Source organism: Echinops telfairi, unplaced genomic scaffold (assembly GCF_000313985.2).
Source record: "Echinops telfairi isolate 266 unplaced genomic scaffold, ASM31398v2 ScPeMD7_2;HRSCAF=8, whole genome shotgun sequence".
In the NCBI taxonomy this organism is placed as follows: domain Eukaryota; kingdom Metazoa; phylum Chordata; class Mammalia; order Afrosoricida; family Tenrecidae; genus Echinops; species Echinops telfairi.
The window spans coordinates 31,742,366-31,755,041 of NW_022103898.1; the positions used below are offsets into that span (position 1 = coordinate 31,742,366).

Genomic DNA, 12,676 nt, shown 5'->3' on the forward strand with positions numbered 1-12,676 from the left:
CTACTTTGACCTGGCAGTGTGGAATTTCCCTCTTAGTAACTCTCCTGCGCTGATTTCTCTGGGGTCCCTCTGGTATATGTCACTCAGTTGCCATCTTCCCAGAAGTCCTTACCTTTGCTTCTAATGAGCACTGTGGTTGAACCATACTTAGTATAGTTATATGTACCCATGCATTTCATCCTTATCTCCTAGTTTCTTCTCCAGAATTCTTTATTATCTGAATGTTGTTGTTGGTAGGTGCTATTGAGTCAAGTTTGATTCATAGTGACCCTATGTACAACATAGTGAAACACCACTTGCTCCTGCACCATCCTCACAGTTGTTCTTATGCTTGAGCCCATTGTTTCAACCACTGTAACACTCTTACCTTGTCAGGAATCTTTCTTTTTTTCCCACTGCCCTTCTGCTTTCACCAGCATGTTGTCCGGTTCCAGGTCTCTCCTGATACCATTTCCAAAGTGCATGAGATATGAAGTCTTGCCATCCTTGCTTCTGTCAATATTCTTCACCAGCACCATAATTCAAATTCATTGACTCTCCTTTGGTCTTCCTTATTCCATTTCCACCTTTCACATATGAGGTGATGGAAAATACCATGGCTTAGGTCATTTGCATTTTAATTCTTAAAGTGACACCCTTTTTCTTCAAGATGTGAGGTATACAGATATTCTTAGTAGACAAGATTTCCATGGGTTCTGGGTTATCTCCCAGGAGCCAGTCAAGGGCAAATCTTTGGAAGATACAGGTTAGAGCATGCCAGCCCAGCTCAGTTAACTCTTTACTGCACAAAGTAGTTTTGGATACTTACAAAGGAGAAATCTCTTGTGTAAATATTTACGGAAGCAAAGGGATAAATGAGATTGGCCTTTTGCCTTAATTATCTGATATTTTTAAGCAAATAGAATGAATTACTGATGACCAAAGAATTGTTGTTATTCCTTGATGTCAAGCCAACCCCAAATTCATGGTGAATCCTTGCACAGTGGCACAGGATTCTTCTAGTCCTTTGCGATCCCCATAATTAGTTGCAGATTAGACTTTGATCATCCACAGGTTTTCATTAGGTGATTTTTCTGAAGGCCTTTCTTGCTAGTCTGTCTTACTCTGGAAGCTCCAGTATAAAACAGATATTGGATACATGTGATATATAATGACTATGACTTGAACTTGGATCTCTCTTATAGAAGGCAAGAATCTACCACTGAGCAACCACTGCCTTCAGTTACTGTCAAGGTTACTGTAAGGTACTCTTGAGTCTGTTCCTATGAACAGCAGAATGAAGAACAACCCAGTCCTGCTCCATGCTCACAATCATTGCTGAGTTTGAGCCTAATTGTTGCAGCCACTGAGTCAATTCATTTGGTTGGTTTTTTGTTTTTTTTAATTTTTTTTATTTTTTTATTTTTAGACAGAGAGTGAGGCAGTGAGAGAGTGAGGCAGTGAGTAAGTGAGGCAGTGAGAGAGTGAGGCAGTGAGTGAGTCAGTGAGTGAGACAGTGAGAGAGTGAGTGAGTGAGAGAGTGAGTGAGTGAGGCAGTGAGTGAGTGAGGCAGTGAGGCAGTGAGAGAGTGAGGCAGTGAGTGAAGCAGTGAGTGAGTGAGGCAGTGAGTGAGTGAGACAGTGAGAGAGTGAGGCAGTGAGTGAGTGAGGCAGTGAGTGAGTGAGACAGTGAGAGAGTGAGGCAGTGAGTGAGTGAGATAGAGAGTGAGGCAGTGAGTGAGAATGAGACAGTGAGAGAGTGAGGCAGTGAGTGAGTGAGTGAGTGAGTGAGTGAGGCAGTGAGAGAGTGAGGCAGTGAGTGAGTGAGGCAGTGAGAGAGTGAGAATGAGGCAGTGAGAGAGTCGAGTCAGTTCATTTGGTTGAGGCTCTTTCTCTTTTTCACTGCTAGCAAGCATGGTGTCTTCTAGGGACTCATCCCTCCTGATAACATGTCCCAAGTACATGAGATGAAGTTTTGTCATCTTTACTTCTAAGGAGCATTCTGGCTGTACTTCTTCCAAGACAGTTTTGTTGTCCTGGCAGTCTAGGGGCAAACTGAGTATACTTTTGCACTATAATTCAAATACATTGATTCTTCTTTGTCTTCCTTCCTCACTGTCCATCTTTTTTTTTAAAATCATTTTATTAGGGGCTCATACAACTCTTATCACAATCCCTACACACATCAGTTGTGTAAAGCGCATTTTACATTCATTGCCCCTTACTGTCCATCTTTGTATGTATATAAGATAATTGAAAATACCATGCTTTGAGTCAGGCGCACCTTAGTCCTTGTCTTCAAGGTGACATCCTTGCTTTTTAACACTTTTATTTGGTCTTTTACAGCAAACAAACCTAACCTCTTCTCAAGTAGACCTAAAAGTTAACTGTGAGAAGTGAAAAGTCTGGTATGAAGAGCAGCTTTAGAGTTTCATATTTCTTAGTTGATGTCCACTCTTACAGCTTATTGTAACTATCCTTTATAAACTCATCTTGCCAGGAATTCTAATTGTACTTGAACTCTTCTAATTCACATAATGAAGCACCATGTAACCGATCAAAGCTCCTGCTGAACAACCAGAAAAGCTGGAGAGAACCAGTTTGAAGGCATTGCGGAACGTCAGAGTCAGCTAGGATTGGAGTCAAGATGCAGGAAAGGCAGGAGACACGTGCTGGTTTTCCCCCTGAGGCTTACAGCTCTTAAATTGTGTTGGGCAAGAAGTCAAAAACTAAGCAAGAGAAAAGGCTCAGAAATGAGCAAAAAGTAACTGAAAGAGTTAAAAGGCTCTTTTGATAGTTTTTGGGTGCTGGCTAAAGGTTTACAGTTGGAAGAGCACGAAAATAGATACAAAGGTGGAGAATTTTCCTAAAAAGAGAACCCCTAGAATCTGCCCAAAAGAATCAACCAGAAATCCTAGAACTGAAACATGTAGTAATTGAAATTCAGAACACAATAGATACTTTTAACTTTTGATTGTGAAAAGATTACATTAGTCACCTGGAAAATGTAAGTAGCAAATACTCAATTGAATGAATTTGTATTTTGGATGTTATAATGAAAGTTTATGTCATAAGAGCTTTTATTTTCTAAGAGCTGATCTCACAAAAATCCATCTCTTTGACTTTATGAATTAAGAGAATCTTTATGAGAATGTAGTTATAACTATTATTATTTTAGAATATATGTTTTATATGTTACAATTAAAAAATAAAATAAGCACGTAATGTAAAAGTAGTAAAATATAACAACTATGTTCTTGATACTCTCCTAACCTTGGAATGCATAAAAATTATCCAAACCATCACGTTATACAAGGTATCACAGAGTAAAATCATTGAGATATCAACCAAATTGTCCACAATTTGAACCCACCAGTCATTCCATGGGAACAAGCTGTGGCAGTGTCCTTCCATAAACATTTAAAACCATGAGAAACTTGTGGGGGTAGTTCTACCTAGGTACTCTATGAGTTGCAATCTAATCAACAGCAGTACGATTTTTGGATGTAATATCATACTTGCTAGGACTCCTTATGTAAAATGATGTGATGGTTAAGTGCCTGACTTCTAACTGAGAATTGGTGATTTTAACCCATTCAGCTGTTCCATGGAAGAGCCACTTGGCAACCTCCCCTTGTGAATATTATAGCCCCAAATCCCTATGCAACAGTTTTGTTTTGTCACATGTAGTCACTATGATTCTGAAAAGCCCCCAAGGCATCCAACAACAGCATCAGCAGCAGGAATGCCTTGTGTAGAGGTCACATACTCAACACACATTACTAAAAATTGAGCCTTCAAATGAGAAAATAAGTAAAACATTTCTTTTGGATTCAAAGTAGATACTCCAAAGCTGGCGATAAAATACATAAGGCCTGTATTCTTAGATGAGCCAGTGATTATAATATGCTTGGTGACATAGTCAGAAATGGCAAGTTAAAAAGAAACTATGACTAAATTCCTGAAGAATTGGTTTTAGCAGTAAGTAATTTTGGATTCTCAACTCTTAGATTTCTCTATAAGTTGTGCCATTAAGAAAGAAAAGAAGTACCAATCACTTACCTTTTGACATTTCAGTCATCTTGAAATGCATCCTGATTTCAGAGATGTTAAAATGTTGGGCAAAAGATAATAAAAACCAGAAGTAGAATCTTTTCATTTCAAGCAGAAAACTTAGGTTTGATTCCTAGCCAATGAGCCATGAATTCAACCACCACTTACTTGTCAGTGAGGCTTACATATTGCTGAATATATTTCAGCCGTGCTTCCAGGTTAAGGTGGACTGGGACGAAAAGCCTCGAGATCTACTTCCCAAAGTTCGCCAGTGAGAGCCTACGGACCCTAATAGTCTCATTCTTTTGACCTGAGTCTAGCAGAATCTGTGGCAGCTGACAAAAATAACAATATTAATTTATAAAAATTCAGTCATATGATTTATTTGTTGTTTGTCTTATTATTTGTTACTGTTTCTCAGAGGAAACCAACCTCCGACAACCGGAGGGCCAGAAGGCGCAAATATATGGCAATAATATATAAAGATTTTAACAAAGTCATAGAAGATAGGAAAGAGAGTAAAATAAAGGAGTCGGGTACCTTTTTTGGTTTCATGCCCACCTCAACTCCTCTTGACGGACCAGGCATAACTGGGAGAAATGAGAGAGAGCCTTTACTATCTTGGGACATTTATAAAGTAGCCTTAAGGCAGGCATATTCATTGGTTACATGTATCACAGGGTGGGTGGTATCTAGTTAAGGTTCCTCAGCTCACAGGTGAGGAAACCTGATAACCTGCATTGAGGGAAAGTACAGGGAGGGGAAAAGAACAAAAGGATAATGTCTGGTTCTTTAGGGAGATATAATCCCTTTAAGGCAGCATAGCTGTCAATGGGGAGGATTTGTGGGAATGATTTTTAAAGCAGGATAATGTACTTGGACTTTATCTCTAACTTACCAAAGTGGAGGTTTTCTAATGTGGAATACCAGCTTTCCAGATTCCCTCTGTAATAAGTTAGAGAATATAGTCCTCATCATATTTCCCCCGTGTTAGTTTCCCACAACTGTTTATCTACACTTCATAGCTAGGAAGTCTAAATGAACTAAGATTTCAAAAGTCTGATGTGGAGTAGACTTTTTTGGTGGCTGTTAATTTGGCATTAGGCTTTTTATGTCTGTAAAGATGTATAGTCTTGGAAATCCCCACAGGAGCAGTTCTACTTTGTTCTATAGGGTTGTTGTGACTTGGAATTGGTTCTGTGGGAATGAGTTTTGTTTTGTTTTTAATTTGGATTTTCTTTCTTCTTCCTAGAACTTGGCAATGTTAGTGTAATAGGAAGAGATTCCCAACAGCTTACTAATGGGGGACAACCCAATATATTAGCTTATAAAACTTTTTAAAAAAAGGAAAAGTGTTCATTGAAGTTAATAGTGTCAGGCATCATTCTTCCTATCTCCTTGGCCCATTTTCACTTACGTCTGAAGATATTTCTGACTAGTTCCAATGTGATGATTGACATTTAGAATGATATAATCTAAGCATCAAGAAAGTGTTGATATGTTTGCTATGTTAGTGTCTGAAAAGCACATTTTAAGAAAATTCTGAAATCCTTCTAAATTATGTTGCTTAAAGTCACCATTTCTAATTATGTGGGATTTGTTCTCTTCTACAGATGTCCAGTAAATGTAGCATTAATCAGAGAGTGTAGATCTTTTTAAAGAAGGGGTTGGATTTTGTGAGGTTTGTCAAAAGTGAGAATTTTTAATTAGTGATAAGCAATGAATGTTCCTCATAAACCTAGATTGTTTTATTCTTTTTCCAATCCTTTTATTGGGAGCTTTTATAGATAAAACCCAGAGTCTTGAACAATAAAATATTCATGGCTTTAAATTTTTTATTCATACTGTTCAGGACTTTCCGAAGACACATTAAATTGATAGGATGAAAAAATTTAAAAGAAGACTGTCCCTCACGCTCCGAGGAAGCCAGACTATTGATGAATCATTATCTGAATTGGCTGAACAAATGACAATTGAAGAAAACAGCAGCAAGGATAATGGTAAGTATTTGGAGAGGGGAGATACTCTACCCCCTTCTAATAGAATGTAAATTTAATTTTCAGTTAAGCTTATAATAACAAATCTATTCCTCTTTTTATTCCCTAATTTCTTAGAAAATTGCTTTTTTATTCTTAAATGTAACTTTTTCTTTCTGTATATTAATAAATTAGATCAAAATTATTGGACCTGTCCACTAACCTCGATGAATTCTTCTGTGCCATAAACCTTTCGTTTTTCACTTTGTTGCAAATAGTGACATCTGATAACTTGAATGTTTTCCTAACTTTATTAATAACTATTCCTAAATGAGCATGTAAATATTTTTGTTATTCTTAGAACTTAATACCATTTAAAAGTGCATAGAAAGTTTGTGAAATTCCTGCTTGTGGCTTCATCATAGTTTTGTCACATTGTATATACAGATTGCCAACATAGATGACAAGGTTCATCACATGAATGAATCTTAACTGTTTTCTCCTTTTATATTTATTACAGCCAGGCTTCATAGTATCGAAAACATTAACAGTAGGCATAAAGTGGTTCACATGTGTGATAATGCTTCTTAGAATGTAAATTAGATGTATGCAGATGCTAATATAAAATAAAAATTACTTGTTAAATTAAGTGCATTAAAAATACAAAATGTTGACGACATTTTTAGAATCAGGCTATGTATTCAGAGAAGAAATAGTCCTCAGAATGTTATAATAGCAACCAGGCAGGAGTTTACAGGAATGACTGGGAGTGTACTGAGATGTGTGGAGTATTTGGCAAGCCCTCCTTGCTTGTTCCTAAAATCCTGGTGTTTGAGATTTGTGACAGAGACTGAAAGTCTGCACATTCCTACTCTTCATGGAATTATAGAAGTTCCTTATATATTCCTAATTTAAATTCTTCTCAGATAAGCAGCTCCTGAATATTTTCCCCATTATGTGAGCTGTTTTTCCACTTTGTTGATACTTTTTAGATGATCTCCTCATTTATAATATAATCATATTATGAAGCAAAATCGATTCTTTTCTAGCAGCCATATAATGACAAATACTAACTTAAGAAGTAGGAGAGATACTGTTTATAATTTCACTAAGTGCCCTTGCTCTCCTTTCTCATACTCAGTCACATTCATGATTACTTTCCTGTTACTCTTGCATTCTCAGAGACAGGTGGTTCACATGCACACTCTAGAATAAGTTGAATGGGGAGGGACCCATTTGTGGAATAATAGTTCAGACACAATCTTGGAAAGGTTATAATGTAAACATTCGCTTATATAAATATGCAAATATACTTTCACTCATGTATTTCTACTGCCATCCAAATAGAATTTGAAGTATTACCATTATTTTTGAAAACATTTTGTCATACTATGAAAGCTTTAACTCAGAAGTATCTAATGTGAGGGGCTTTGGAAAGTTTGTAGAAAAATTCCATTATATTTCGATTCCCTTTTGCCTTGAACTCTTGAAAGACCACTAATATATAATTCACATTAAAGTGCCTCCCTACATAAGCTAGTGTGCTTGTATATTGACAGGTTGATTAAACTTAGGGAAAGATGGATCCCAGATTTATATTTAGATTTGATGGCAGCTAACAACCATCACCAGGTTAAAAATATGCTTGGTTGACTTAGCATACTGGTCTTAACTTAGTTTAGTTTTACTTGAATAAGATCATTCATTTTTTGTCCAAACTTTTGCAAAGTAAAAGTGTAAGATATATTTTTTCTAAGGCACAGCAAGGAAAAATAATTCTAAGCATCTCTATTTAATAACATAGTACTGAGTTTAATTTTTTTAACTTCAAAAATTAATTTACTACATTTTCTCAGAAAATAGAGCAGTGGTGGCATAGAGGTTAAATTTGACTGTTAACTGAAAGGCTAATGCTTCAAATCCAGTCTATTTTCATCACACAGCCTTGAAACCCTGCAGCGCAGTTCTACTCTGTTATTTAGGGTCATTGTAAATTAGAAGATTCAACAGCAGTGGGTTGACAATTTGACCTATCAATCCTACTCCAAGGAATATACTCAAAAGAATCTAAACAAATAATCAAAATGTGTTATATGCTGTGTTATTTCACTGCGCATCTAATTATAGAACTATTTTGCAATAATGTGCAATGAGACAATGGAGAAGTTCAATATCATCAGTCAAGACAGAGCTAAGATCTGACTGATGAACTGATGCTACAAATTTTAGTGGAGCATGAAGGAAATCAAAGAAAGCCCCCAAGAGTCACACACAACCTTGTATAATCCCACCTAAATTTGGAAGCCTTGTCAAGAACAGATTTGACACAATGAACACTAATTATCAAACCAGAACAGTTTGGGGAGGATGTTATGGATATCATACATGAAGAAAGTGAAGGATCATTGAAGAACTAGGAAAGAAGGAAAAGACAACAGAAGTCAGAAGAGACAATGAAACTTCCTCTTGAGCACAGAGTAGATTAAGCAAATGGAAGAAATGATGACTGAGCTAAACAGTAAATTTCAAAGAGTTCCTTGAGAATCCATGACAAAATAGTTGATGAAATGTACCAAGACCTGCAGCTAGAAAACCACATGGTAAGAAGACAGTTTCTCAAGCTGAAATAGGTAGGGAGAAAATTAGATTCTTGAGTTGCATTCATTACTGAAAGATCTAAGGACAAATCACTGAATGGTGTAGGAAACATCAAAGAAGATAGAAATAATATACAACGCCACTGCACTAAAAAAAATAATAAATAAAGTGCAACCATTTCCAGAGGTAGCCATATAATCAAGAATTACTAATACTGAAGGAAGAAGTTCAGGTTATATCAAAGACTTTGTCAAAAAGAAACATGGCTCCCAGAATTGACAAAATACCAGTTGAGATGCTCAGCAAATGGATGCAGCATTTGCAATCATTTTGTGTCAAGCAATTTGGAAATCAGCTACCTGGCCAACCAACTTTATGTCCATTTAAAAGAAAGACAAACAGAATGTTGAAATTATTAATAAGACATGCTAGCTGAAGATAATTTTAAAATTACTGCATCCAACAGATAATGGCCAGAATCTCAAGCTAGATTCAGAAGAGATAAGATGGAATGAGGGTAATATCAGATGGATTTTGCCTGAAAGTCAAAAAGGCCAGAAAGATGCTTACCTGTGTGGATGATGACAATTCATGGATAATATTGCAAAGAATGGTGATTCCAGAACCTGTAATTGATCAGAAAGCAAGCATTCAAACAAAGCAAGGGGGTACTACGTGGTTCCGAATTGGAAAGATGTGTGGAAGGATAGTATGCTTTCACTGTATATATTCGATCTGTGGGGAACTCTTGGCTCTATGAACTAAGCTTAGGGCTGGCTATAAGCTGGTAATTCAAACGTTATCACTCAGTGGAAGATAATATAATCATGGGTCAGAACTGGTTTGATAGCATTAGATTTAGGGTATTTTAATTCATCTGTATGCTGAAAAAATAATTTGAAAAGCTCTATTGTATGAAAAAATATATAGTATCAGGATTAGAGGAAAATGCATTAACAACCTGCAGTAAGTGGATGACATACCTTTCTTGCTGAAAATGAAAATGACTTTTAATTGTTGATGAAGATCATTATGTCCTTCTTTATGGATTAAACCTGAACATGAAGAAAATGAAAATTCTCAACTAGACTATTACGCAGCATCAAGATACACGGAGAAACAAACTTAAGGATTTCATTCACTTTGAATCAATAGTCAATGTCCTTAGAAGCATCAAGTACTATATTACATTGGATAAATCACCAAAAGACCTTTTTAACGTTTTCAAAAGCAGAGATGTCACTTTGATGACTAAGATGCTCCTGACCGAAGCCATTGATCTTTTCATTCACCTCATCTCTATGCATAACCCTTTTTTTAATTAAAAAAAAAGGTGGAGCTAATGGATTTGACATGATGTTATTAAGGAATATTAAATATACTCTGAAATTTCAGGACCAACAAAATCAGTCTTAGAAGAACTATAACTAGAATGCTCTGTAGAAGTGCCGATGGCAAGACTTCCTCTCTCTCGTTGTGTACATCACCAGGAAAGAACAGTAACTATAGCTAGAAAAGGATGTTTGGTAAAGTGTTTTTATTGAGTGAAAGGTCTATGAATTTTATATTTAAAATCCCAAATTTGTGAGACTAAAATTTAGAACCTATATTTTGATCTGTGCTTAAATACTTCTGTTTTATTCAGTAATTGACATAACAATGTTTGCATGTCTAATAAATTGTAAACTCTTTCAGACTAGAACCTTATCTTTTATAGTGTACAGCAGCCTTGTCATAGATAAAGACACATACTAGACAGGCCATAAATGTTGGAGTAGTACAGAAATAATATTAAAAATAAAATTAGCCAAATATAAGTGGGTTTTATTAGCAGTTTTGTGATTACTAACCAGTTTTGGTTATTTAAGAAATGTATAATTAATAGACTGACCTCAAATATAAAAACAGTGTGTATTTTATATAAATATATTCTCATAGAAATCATTTTCTTTCCAGTGCTTTACATAGATAGTTCAAGAAATCAGGTTAAATATAAAGGCTTCTATTAAAACATTTTATTTTGTTTTCTGTTTTGTTTCCTCAATTCTTATGTGATCCTGCATCTTGGGCTGCTAATGGAATGATATTTGGATGTTGTGAACCACAGAACCTATTGTGAAGAATGGCCGGCCCCCAGCGTCTCACAGTATGCATTCCTTCCTCCACCAGTACACAGGCTCTTTTAAGAAGCCCCCTTTGCGGAGACCACACAGCGTTATTGGAGGAAGCCTCGGCTCCTTCATGGCAATGCCCAGAAATGGAAGCAGATTAGGTAATTTGATGATTTAATTATCTGATGGTAATTTCTGTATATCTTTAGGTTTTCTTTATATGGAAGTCAACCAAATTTATAGTCTGATTTCTCTTGTAAAATACAAATCAAGTTGAGGGTAGGAGCAGTCACAGAAAGAGGAAAAGTTCAAGAGAGACAACAATACTCATACTTCAGAGGACACTATTTGAAAACTCATCCACCAGGAAAGAACAAAAACACTTAAGGTTTCAGCTGATTGACTGCTTGGGATGGTATTTCATTTAGGATCGTGACCCAATTTAGGTAGTAGTCCTTCAAATCATTACCCTCTTATATCTCTTATGTCTTCTAAATATCTGGGCATGTACATATGTATCTATATATGCAAGTTTCTATTTTTGTTTTGTTGGCGTTTTACTTATTTCTGAAGTTCCTGAGAGTTTTATTCTGTTGCGTACTTCATACATGCATGCTGACTCTTAACAGCATGAATTATTTCCTCAGGTATTCCTTTTGTTTTGGCGTCTTGAGCTTATTTCCACTGAAATTTTATCTGTGGGAGTCCTGTGCAGCCTGCATCCCTACAGATGACACCTTAATGGGAAAGTTTTCCTTTGTTTCTTTTACCATTGCAGCTCAGAGCTGACTCACTTTGGTTCATGAGATGATTGTTAAATTTCCAGCAGTTTAGTAGGCTGGTTGTTAATATAGCCACTATTAAAATTTAAAGTATATAAACATAGGCTTTAGTAAGTTTAATGAAAAGCAGAGGTAATAGTACTCAAAACTCATTATTTTCTAATTATTTTACTATTATTCATATCCTTGGGGTTATTACTATTATAGCTATATAGTCAAAATACTATGTAATGGTGTGCACTGCACATTTTTTTCCAACTACCTTTCAATCAGAATCACCTTGATGGTAACAAGTATGACTTAAAACAATACAAAATAAAAGTTCAGCGATGTTATATTGGTAGTATAAAATCCCATGGAGGGAATATTTGCACCATGGAAATGAGAAAGCACTGTCGGGGCTTGACTTGGCTACAGACAGATCTTGACTACAGCTCAGGATTCTGTTGATTGGTTAGACCAGGCATTAGCAGACTTTTCCTAAAGGGTCGTATAGTAAATATTTCTCTCTTTGGACCACATGGGGTCTGTATTGCAACACTTTCTTCTTTTGCTTTATAACCCTTTAAAATTAGAGAACCATGTCACTTAAGACATTTGCTTACCTTATTGGTGCTAGTGGGCTGTTACCAGAAGCCTGACAGTTTAAAACCACCAGCTTTTCCTTAGGAGAAATATGAGACTGTTCCTATAAAAATTTACAGCTTCTGGAAACCGTCTCACATAGGTTTGCTGTACAGTAGAACCAACTCTGTGGATTTTGGTTTGGTATGTGGTCTTAAGAAAGTGATGTTGGAAATGTTAGTAATACATTCAAAGTGTGTTGCTTATACCTATCAACATTGTGAAGGGCATAATAATTAAGCCAACTAATAATCTTGTAATACACCAAAACTATTACTTGATTCAGTAAAGAAGTTGCTCACATCATTGACAAACAAGTGAAGTTCATACAAGCTTTCATTATTTTACTTTTGTCAACCAATTGTCACATCAGAACTATTCTTTGTTAATGGCACTTGTTTCTTGAATCAGATGGTACTCAAGTATTTTATCCATAGTCTGAAATTAATAAGCTTGTTTTTGTAGTCTCTGTGCAATAAGCAAAGACTCTTTTTCCTCCAAGTCTGCTCTTTACTGAAGGTGTGGTCCTTTGAGCATCATAATTTTATATGGGA

General features: G+C 36.0%; 1 protein-coding gene across 2 annotated transcripts in view; it reads left to right on the top strand.

Moving 5' to 3' along the window:
- Nucleotides 1-5,891: 5,891 nt before the first annotated feature.
- CDK17 (cyclin dependent kinase 17) overlaps nt 5,892-12,676 on the top strand; it is a 41,296-nt gene continuing 34,511 nt past the window's right edge. For both annotated transcript variants that reach the window (XM_004700377.2, XM_045290287.1), the window contains exons 1-2: nt 5,892-6,031; nt 10,713-10,877. In XM_004700377.2, the coding sequence (XP_004700434.1) occupies nt 5,914-6,031; nt 10,713-10,877 (283 nt within the window). In that variant the 5' untranslated portion in view covers nt 5,892-5,913. The remainder of the gene's footprint in view (nt 6,032-10,712; nt 10,878-12,676) is intronic.